We start from the raw sequence: 11148 nt of genomic DNA on the forward strand, positions 1-11148 counted from the left end.
TTCCAGCCAAAAAGCACTTGTCTTCCTATAATCATAGCTGAAGACCATTTTTTTATACTTTCTGTGATAACACAGTTCAGGAAGGCTAAGCAAATCAATCTTTTCTTAAAGATACTGACTCCAAAGTAAAACTCTAATATGTTCCCTTATTTGTAAAGGTAATTCAGACAGCTAAATTTCCAAGGGCTTATTGAATTGAGTGTGTATGTTTAATATTTCATTTAGGACTAAAGCGTTCCCTGGTGTACAGAGAAAAATAAGTTATGACCTTATGTTTGCAACTTTGAAAGGGCAAGAGGGGTAATTAAGTGCAGAATTTGGGTCACTGTATGTATCTGTGTCATGGTTTAACCTCAGTCGGCAACTGAGCACCACGCAGCCGCTCGCTCACTCCCCCCCCTGCCCCCAGTGGCATGGGGGAGAGAATTGGAAGAGCACAAGTGACAAAACTCATGGGTTGAGATAAAAACAGTTTAATAATTTAAATAAAATAATAATAATAATAATAATACACAAAGCAAGTGATGCACAGTCAATTGCTCACCCCCCGCCGACCGATGCTCAGCCAGTCCCCAAGCAGCAACTAGTGTAAGCACTACCTAGCAACAACTAAAACATCGGTGCCTTATCAACTTTGTTCTCACCCTAAATCCAAAACCCAGCACTGTACCAGCTACTAGGAAGGAAATTAACTCTGTCCCTGCCGAAACCAGGACAATCTGTCAAACTGGAACCATTAAGTTAGTTTCTCTTCACCCCCACCTCCCCAGATAAGTGATGATTAAATTCAGTGGGTTCCAAAGCAGCTTTAAAAAAAAGTCAATTCTATCTCCAGCATTCTCTGTTGAACTTACATTTCAAGAAATAATTGCACTTCGTTTGCTCCCTCCTCTAGCAGTATTTAAGATATCTCTTGCGAGTTTGCAGACATGTTGGTAAAGTTATATAAGTAGCTGCAAAATAACATTTTTAAATGTGTTTCATATCTTGCCCATTTTCGTCTCTTCTCGGGAATTATCCTTGGTTCCAGATTTATTGTGATTACTTTTCTTTTGGTAGTGTAGTAATGAAGTATGTAAACCAGCCTGACACTGGCTTATATCTTCAAACCTATAGACAAGTTTCCGAACAAAAAGTAATTTGGAACTTAACTTCACGTGTTAGCTTCACTTAAACATTGCTTGTCCCGGCGCTTGGCCTTGAAAAGTTGCTTTCTTTTAAACATGTTGTAGCGTCTTGCAAATAACAGCTTTTCTATTCCCATTGCTGGCAAAGGCGGTCCTTGAAGAGAATAGCTGGTACTGTATCTTGTGCACTTGGGACTTCTGGCTGTGTTTTAAGTGAAGCCCTGTAGTTGCCAGAACTATTTCTGAAGCTGCATTTATTACAGCGGGTCGTAGAGTGGACATAGGTAGAATGAGAAGAGACCTAGGAACCGCGGCAGAAGCAGGTATTGCAGCCTTCAAGTGGAGAGCGGAGTGGCTGGAGCTGGGGAAGCGGGAAGAAGTTCTCTCCCTCTGTTGTGTTATTAAGGAGTTGCCCCAGGGAAGGGGCCAGGCACACAGCGTCGGGCAGAAGAGCAGCGGTTTGAAACCGCTCCTTGGGCTGGAACCTGGGGAAGGGGATGCCTACGTTTGGGATGTAGCATGCAGTCGTACACCGCGTCATTTTCATATGTCAACATACTTGTGTGTAGGGCACGTCATTCCTGTTCATGCTCTACTATAGCAGCTGAGGCATGCCTGTTCAGATGCAGGGCTGGGCCTTACTGAGTGATTTGGGACCCAGGGTTTCAATTCCTTTCTGATTTTATACAAATCCCAATATAGAGGCTGTGATTATCTAGAAAAAAAAAGACGCTTCAGCTCCTGAGTCATAGAAAACTGTAGGAAGATTTATCCAGTGTTTATAGACTTCTAGTTAGGCTTCTTTTGTGCAGCCAGGTGTTACTTATGAAGTGATTTGAGATTTTCAACAGTGATGGATGAGCTTCTGACATAATATAGAGGGAAAAAACACTGTATAACCTTAAGAAGCCGCTCTATTTGCTGTGTGATTAGCAAGCTTCTATATGGAAGACCAAAGAGAGCTGCAACTATCTCTGCACAAACTTTTCTTTTTTTCTGGATGTAAACTGCCACAGAAAACTGTTTGTCTCTTTCTTTCTTTTTTTCTTTTTTCTTTTGTTTTTTTCTCTTTTATTAGTATGTTTTCAGAAAAAGATGTTTTTTATGTTTGCAGCCTTAAGGTCTGCATCAAAATTACGAGATAACCACTGCAACCTGGCATTTGCTGTACTGAGGAAGGCATTTAGGAGCTAAAATATTCCTGGGACATGAGACTGTGTGACTTGGATTTAGATAGAGTAACTTTTGTTTTCCAAACCTTCCAGTTATGCACTCCTTTCCCACACAACATGTAATATTAACCAACTGCAAAGTATAGGTTTTAAAGCAGTGGTAAAGGGGAGGACAGTCATTTCTGAAGGATGTGGGGAGAGAAAAATATAAATTTTGGAGGTAAGTCCCAAAGCCACAGAGGAGATGTACAAAGAGGGCAAAACCAGTAACAGTAATAGTCTTCTGGACCGATTCCAAACACTCAGAGTCAGTATAAATGTGAAACCCAAATGGCCCGTTTGTAAACAGCCCGTTTGCAAACTGCTTGACCATATATTGCTCCTTTGTCAGTCTAAGTCCTCTCAAAGAGCTGACTGCTCTTTCTCAAACTGCTAATTTGAGAAATTTAGCAGTTAATGTTTTTGTATGTGATCCCCACGAATATTTGGACTCAGATGACTCCTCCATAGGACCAGAAGAAATCAGTGTACCGCATCCTTCTTTCTTTGCCGAGGATAATGAATTCCATTAAAAATTAACAGCAGAGACCAAAAAAATGGAACTGTACAGAACAGCCATGCCAGAGATAGCATTTCCACTGGGGAGTGGCACAGTCCAAGTGGCTGTTGAGAAGACTCTTTTGACAGCATTTTCCTTCAGAGTGTAGCGGGATGCAAGCCAAGGCAGGCAGAGAGGTGAAATCTATAGGAGGAAAAATATGAAGCGATCAAGGCTAGGCAGGTATGCTTATTTGCATATACACATTTATGTACTCCGATGCTTCAGAGAAGCTCCCTTCAATCAAAAACTATTTTAGCTCTTGAAGGCTAAATATAAATTCAGTTTAAACACCTCAATGCAGGAGCCTTTATATTTATATTATTTATATTTATATTTTATATTTATATATACTTATATTCACATGTATACATACACAAATACAGATTTTTTTTAAATAGGGACCACATCTTAATGCCTCACAAGTTTACTGCTCCCATTGGTGATTATGTAAGACATTTCCCTGAATCCTGAATAACCAAATGAATTAGATCCCTTTCTTTTTTCCCTTCTTACTGTAGAAGAGCAATGGTTATTTACCTGAGAGACAGTGATACACAAAAATTCCTTACAAGCTTCTTTTCTTCAGTCTGCTAAATTTCACTGTGAAGAGAAGGACTGGTATTCCGTTCCTCCATACCAAGACTTTTCAGGCCACTAGCGCAGTCCATGTGATTCCCCTTTGGGAACCCACGTGATAAAGGGATTGTCCAAATGATATTGCTAGAAACAGTATGTGAGTTGGTTTGTGTACGTCTGTTTTTTTGTTAAATTAGGTAACAGTGTTAAATAAAACAATTTTTCAAGGTCAAATAATATTCGAACATCAGCTTTAAGTTAATGATGCTAGGGACACAGCATGACACAAATGTCAAAATGAAAAGCATTTGGAGGGTTAAAATATCCATAGGTCAGGCTCGGTATGTACACATTCAGCAGAAAACTGAGAACAGCCTGTCAGTTTTTACCTCTCCTCCTTTCCTATCCTTCGTTTCAGTGCCGGTGGTTCTCCAAACAGGACTTTATTTTCACAGTTTACCTGCCTGTCTTGAGAAGTTGAAGCACTGTGAGTTACTGCCATGCCCGCATCCAGAGCGTGGGCACAGGTCTTGGCCTCGCTGCGAGGCAGGTGTGATACCTAAAAGCCCTTTGGTTTTACAGAGTTTGAACTTCCAGGCTTAATAATGTTTAACTTTATTGGGTTTAATTATGTTTGGTTGCAACAATCTTGGTAAAAGCATCCAGGGGAATAGCTTATGGTTCAAAGGTGCAGGGCCTTGGGTAAGTGTGTTAAGCAAAGCTATTTACAGGTGAAACGCCAGGTAAATCTCCGCTTTCTCGCCGTTCCAGTTCTGTATAATCTCAAACACTTGGTGCCCCCCTGTGGCTTTACAAATTATTGCTACTTGTTAAGACTCGCTATGGAGAAAAGTACTTGCATCCAGACATGAATTCAAAATTCTTCCGGAATTTTGATTTGTGTTTTACTGAATAGTCTCTATTTTTCCTTGCTTTTATTTCTTTCAAAGTCCTGAAAAAGCCTTTAGTGCAAAAAGTGGACATAAATACCTGCTATAAAAGGTACAGCATGGGTCCGGAGTTTTCTTGTACAAACTACTTGCAGTAAGCCAAATCTTAAATTTTTGTTTTATTCAGTTCTTACCCACGTAAATTTTGATGAAATTCAGTTGGTGATTACATTCAGCGGACCAGTTGTGAAATTCTTATCTCATTGAATGTGATTTTTTTTATGGCTTTGATTTCCAAGAACTAGTATATGCCATGTGAAATTTTGCCGAGCTGTGTAAAAGACATCAGCTTGGTTAAGGCTATAGAATATGAGGATAGGAGGAGACAGTAGAAGATCATTACAACACGTGTGCATATTTCACACACGTTTTCCATGCCCTTATGCATACGAGTATCTGTATGTATACGTATACCTCTGGTCAATTTTCATAGCTGTAAATTCATGCTATTGATATTAGCAGAACATTCAAATGCCTTGGAAAGGATTGGGCATGTCATTGGTCTCACTCCTGACTCAAAGAGCTTTCAGTCTAATTTTAGAGGGAGACGATAAAGGGATGTAACAAACAGCAGAGAGGAAGATTGGCTGGTTGCACAGGGTACCAGTACGCCCAATGTGAAGGTTTTGAATCAATGTTTTGATTCAATGTAAACAATGTTTTTATATTTTAAGAAATAAACAAACAGCAGAAAGCTATGATTAAGATTGCAAAATGTGTTTTCCTTTCTTTTTTTCCCCCTTTTCTGTAATTTCTGTTTTGCCTTGTTCTTGCCCTTTTGGAAAAAGTTCCTGTGAGATGAAACATTCCACATCTAACCCTGGCCCAAAGTGAAACGTTTCATTTTTGTTTGATATCTGTCCTTGAACTTGCAAAAAGGCAAAGTGCAAAGGAAGGCAAAGACATGGAGTTTCTACATGTCGTAGAATTTGCAATCATAAATACATAGAAGTTAAGGAACTTTTAAACATCATTTTAGATGTTGCTGATAATTTTTGGTGCAGACTGACTATTGCATGAAGACAAACTGTAATTCTAATAGCTGGTTGCTGCTGTGGGTGGTGAGCACTAAACCGATGATAGCCAGTGAGAGGGGGACTGGATAAGGTACTGCAGGTACCAGATGAGGATACAGGTTCTTTTTTTCCAAGTGCTTTTGAATACATTTTCTGTTTGGGAGGAAGCGAAATGTGGTATGAGTATGCAAGCATCACTGACTGATGTTAAGACTTCCCGGCTGGTTGTTAGTATGCCCGTTGGTATTTTTCCCATTTGTTTGATTTTGGAAGAGCACTGGTTTCCTATGCTTCAAAATAATTGCTCTGGCTTGGTGTCCAATGTCACTCTTTTTTCCCCGGTAACTTCTAAACAGGTTGGCTGAGATGTGCTATCCATTTGCTTGATTATACTGCCATCACCTTTCTTTTCAACTGAACCTGAACACCCAGGTCAGAAGAGTGAGCAAGTTCTCCCCTTCTTCACAGTTATTCTCATATGAAGTGAACTAGTCTAAAAAGTGTATCTTTCCAGCTTGTTTTGCGCTGGAATTGTGATCATTTTCTCTCTCCGTATCTGTGCATCTCCCCCTTTCCCCACAATAACTTTTGGACTCTTTAGCCATTCCCAGCCGAAACTGACAGCGGTAGAAAACCTAAAGAAGAATTATTACAATTATTTACTATTAATAGAGTATCATGGCAGTTATAAAACTGCCGAAATGTTTCATTAAGAAACAGACTAGCACTGCCTAATATAGACTGAGCTACTAATATAGTAACGGCTCAATATGGTCTCTGGAAGTCATCAACGGGATGTAAGTTAACATAAACAGATGGCGATATGTGAATATTATCACATATCAGAAGAGGGAACAGAGAAAAGAATTTAGGGATGGAAACAATTTAGCACATCTTTTCTCCTGATGAATCAAATTTATACAATGTAGATACTATCTTTCTCTTCTCAGCATGTCAGGCTGTCGCATCAATTTGAACATTTGGTCCTTCAGGATGAAAGATTTGAGACCTGCGCTGAGGTTGTCCTGGGACTAGTCTGTTTTCGGCTGAAGGTAAAGCAGCTAAGACCTCCTATTTCTTCTGTCATGTTTTATAGCAATACAATAACCTGCAATTGAATATAGTCTTTGTAGCTAATATACTTAATTATTTTTTAAGGAAAGTAAAGGGAGTTTATGTAGATCAAAGCAGATTAAAGAAAGAAGCTTAAGAAAATTTTGTTAAAAATTAATCAAATGCCTAAGAGAAATTCAAGTATATTAGGGTATGGAAATACATAGTCAAGGCAAACAAATGGTCTACCCAGTCATACAAAATGACTGTTATATTCTATGCTTGATGGGCTTTGATGAAGATGATTGTTTTAATATATTTCCCTAGACATTTGTATATGATGTGTTAGTGTATATGCATGTATTAGATGTTTCTTGTCAAGTTAATTTTATATGTGTGTATATTTAATATACAATTGTGTGTATATATATATATAATGACTATCATGGATGAAGATTAGAGTAGCAAACACTTTTTTGCTGTTTTCCTTAAAGAATACATTTTCATTTATAAAATCATACAGTCAGACTGGGCAAATTGGAGCAAGATATGAGTAAGAACAGGTTGCATAGAAGGCCAGCTTCCCAACTGCCCTTGGCCCCGGTCTGCTTTTTTTTGCTGAACATGACCCTTTTCCCCCCCTTGGCCTTTCATTCCCCAAAATCTGTGTAAGTGCCAGGTTCATTGACGTAGAGACCTTGCCTGACAGAAAGTAGAAAACTCACTGCACTCAGATCGTAAGAGCTGCAGTAGCTGGGAGGGTTCACTTGTTTAATGAGACATTAAAAGGGGATCGATGTCTTGTTTTAGGTAAAGAATGCATTTAATAGAGGAGCTTGCAACTAAAGTCTCTGTAAAGGGCTGGATTGTGACACTGAATGTGAACACCTAGCAATAATGGTAGTAACAGCACTGGTGTTTTCTAGTTCACACGATACCTAAATGAGCTTTTAGCTTTCCTGAAGGCTCACACGCACATCTTTTCTCCTTCTGGGTAGTGCGGTATTACTACTTTTCACAAATTCTTTTCTCATTCAGTTGCCCCAGTTACCTTAGTTTGATGCAATTGGCTGAAGGAGCTAACAAATATTTAACAATAAGGTAATGGTGAATTCATCTGGAATAGGAAAATGGTTTTGTGTGGATTTATGTTGTTTAAAATAAAATAAAAAAAAAAAGGATCTGTTGCTAGGAAATCAGACAGACTACAGAATGTGGAGTTTTTCCAGTAAGTGGAAACATGAATATAATTTCTTTCCTAACAAGAACTTTTAAAAGATGTTGAGGAATAGGTTCTGTGGCTTTTATTGCTCAATAACAAGATGTTGGTTGCAGTCTGCTCTCTCACATGGAACAAGCAAACACAAATTTTGCAGATCCAGAGACAGCTGTTAGTCAGTGCTCTACATTTACTTTAAAGGAACAGTCCTGGTGAAATAGAGCATAGCAACACAGGAGTTGTCACTTTTGATCAGACCAGTGGTTCACCCACATCTGTTCTCCTGTCCCTGATGATCCAGAGGAATAAATCAGATCTACAGGGAAAGACAATTTTACAATAGGGTGTAAATATTGGACACCTAGCTGAGAAATTTTTGGACAAGTGGTAGACTAAAGGCGTGATTCTGCTGAAAACCAATGTTGAAACAGCAGCGTTTTCATCGCTTGCCTCCCCTGTCCAAAAAAAAAAACCCAAAACTAACAAGCATTTAAATGAAGAGTGTTTTACAGTTATTCTTGCAGCTTTATTTGTTTTTTAAATCACTCTTTCAAAAATCTTCCCATGATTTCTGTAATTCGTATTAAAATGCATCTTAGAAGTAGGATACTTGTAACTTTTATGTAGTTACAGTAGGACTAAGGGACAGGGGACTTGAACTGTAATGCTGCACAGCTGTAAAAGTATGATATTTTTTTCCTCCTTTGTTCTTGAGAAATCCTTTTTAGTTTTTTTCCTTAGCTGTAACTTTTAATTTTTTGCCTTTCACATTGTTGAGCAGATGGACTAATAATCTGACTTTCATATTATAACTATTTCATCAAATATGTCATGCCAAAGGGTTAATTTTTGGTCTCCTTGTCATGTCTGCAGATTAATGTAAGTCAAGCTAGTCATTTCTCCAAGGGGGTAGGAATACTGTCTTATTGAAGCTGACAGACTCAATCAGAGCTGGCTGCTGGCTTCTCAAAGCTCTGGGAGAGGATTAGGCACCACTAACTTCAATTTGATGTGATGCCTGAGTGTCACAGCAGCCCCTGGGTGCAGCTGTGAGAGTAGAACAGAAGAAAGATATATAAATCTTTCTCCTCCCTCCCGTCACCCCTGCCAAGGGCATTAACTTAACATCATATAACCGCTTGTATTGCCTAAAAGTTAGTGCTATGCATTTCGTATTAAAGGCAAGGATCATCATTTTAATGATGGATTACCTTTGATAAGAAAGCAGTATATTGTTGTGATCAGTGACTGACCCATAATGGGTGGGGACTTGCAAAACACCGAAGTTAGTCCTTTTCTTAGTTAGGAGCGTTGAAGTTGCATAAATATCTCCTACAAGACTAAGGCTAAGCCATGAATTTCAGGCTCTCATCCAAATTCCCCAACAACTTGCGCTAAGTCAGAACAAGGTTTTGACTTTGGTTCAGCTCTAACTCAATATGATTCAAAGCCATAAGAATAATACATTTACCCTCAGTGCTAATGGGAAACTGTGTCTCCCTTATGCTGTGTTTTTATATGGAAAAGGCTAAGCAGGCAAGTCACAACTGCGCAGATTTGAGAGAACGTGTCTTCTGATATGGATGTTTTCAAGACGACCTATGCCGCTACAGTAACAAAACCGCTGCTGAACAGACGGGTTTGTCCATTTGTGACTCTTTTACCGCAGTCAGCGTTCAGTAAGGGAACACTGCGGTAAAAGCGCAGATACTCCTAGCACCTCTTGCAATTCTGTGTTACCAGCAGTGTAATAGGAAGAGTAAAGGCTAAAGTAGCTAAGATAGTTCCCCAAAGAATAAAATTATAGCTCTCAAGATCAACATGGTATATCCTAAGCTATTACAGCAAACTGCCCAGCAAAGCTGAAGCCATCTCTTGGTCTGCTGTTATAAAAGTTAGACAGATGGGTTCCTTTAATTTGGGTAACAAAGACTGTCAAAGATAGGCAGCTAGCACTTCATCCTGTGTGGCCAAATCAGACAAAAATCCCAAGATTTTTGGGATGCCTTCTTTCATTGTTTTCATTTAAAGCAATTTACTACCATTTTTGAAAATCTGATGACATCTTTTGTTTTATTCTCAAATGCTGATGGACATGAACTAGGAAAACCGTTGATGCAATATTAGCTGAACCTGCAAAAGAAGCAGTACTCCTCCGTGCAGTCCTATTTCTTTTGAGAGCTGATATTAAGAGCGTACAGCTGCTGTAAGGGAAATCCTCACGTTCGCTATTTGAGCACAAGGAGAATGAAGTACACTAGAAGGGGATAAAATTAAATAATGCATGCATGTAGAGTCCCTCTGACCTTCTGCAAGATATCTAACATTTATATCTTTGTTTCCCGGAATGCAGAAGACTGTTCACTTCCAGTGGGAGGGTCAGTTAACAGCATTTTTAAAATCCCTCTCCCCAAACCCACTCTGTAGGATTCTGTGGCAGACACTTCCTATAGAACTTGAGGCAAATACTCTTTTAGGGTTACTACTGATAGTATGAAACTTACTTATGCCAGGGATACATGACCTTAACTATTTCGTAAGCAAGGGTAAGATTTCCATCTTCACATTCAAGAGGCTCTCTCACAGCAGCCATGCTTAAGTGAAGACTGGAAGGTTTGTTTTACCAATGTTAGTACAGTTCATTGCAAACGTCCTGCCACGTTTGTTTGATTAGATCTAAGAAAACTGTAATGAAATGGATGCAATAATGAATGCTTTTACATGAAGCTACATAGCTCACGACCTTAGGTCACAAAAAAGCAGTCAGCTATCACAAATGGCCCAGTGTGAACACTGCTTCTAAACCCCAGTTAATCCATAAATCTCTTTGTGGCTGAAAAATTATCTCTTGTGCTGTCATCTTTTTGTAATCCTTTGATGGCAAAGCACTGAGAGATGAGAAAGTGGCTGCGTGTTACTGGTGGTACTTGGGCTTGGCTGCTTGGTGGGATTTACATATTCCAAACTTGCTTCTGAAATTCATCACCGTATCCATTGAATTACAATGATTTCAGGGTTCAAATGAACTAAATAAGGCGCTTCTTAAAAGCATAAATGAGGCCAAGAAGATTCATCTGGTCCCGTGCCACCTGCGAGAGAAGTTTGTGCTACGTTTTGCTATTTGTTCCCGCACAGTGGAATCCACCCACATCAAGTTTGCCTGGCAGCACATCTCACAGCTAGCAACTGATCTTCTGAAAACATGGGAGCAAAAGCACCACCAGCAGTAACAGCAGTGAAGTAGCAGTGGGGAGGAGGTAATTAACTGGCTTTCTCTGTGTTGCCAAGTTTTATTTTAGGGGCAGGTGGGAAAGTCAAATTATGAAGGAAAAAAATAGAAAACCTGTTGTTATATAGCCCAGCTGCAGTAGCAAAATCCTTGCCAGCAAGTTGTGTTGTAACCTTAGTCATCCCTTCTCTGTACTACAGTTTCA

The 11148-nt window shown here is 39.3% G+C and overlaps 1 protein-coding gene across 1 annotated transcript in view; it reads left to right on the forward strand.

Annotated features, from left to right (window-relative positions):
• Positions 1-10944, forward strand: part of DDC (dopa decarboxylase (aromatic L-amino acid decarboxylase)) — a 56331-nt gene extending 45387 nt beyond the window's left edge. Inside the window, exons 12-13 of the mRNA XM_009330452.1 lie at positions 6393-6494; positions 10729-10944. Of these exons, the coding sequence (XP_009328727.1) occupies positions 6393-6494; positions 10729-10944 (318 nt within the window). The remainder of the gene's footprint in view (positions 1-6392; positions 6495-10728) is intronic.
• The last annotated feature ends 204 nt before the right edge of the window (positions 10945-11148 follow it).

Source organism: Pygoscelis adeliae, unplaced genomic scaffold (genome assembly GCF_000699105.1).
Source record: "Pygoscelis adeliae isolate BGI_AS28 unplaced genomic scaffold, ASM69910v1 Scaffold78, whole genome shotgun sequence".
Classification (NCBI taxonomy): Eukaryota; Metazoa; Chordata; class Aves; order Sphenisciformes; family Spheniscidae; genus Pygoscelis; species Pygoscelis adeliae.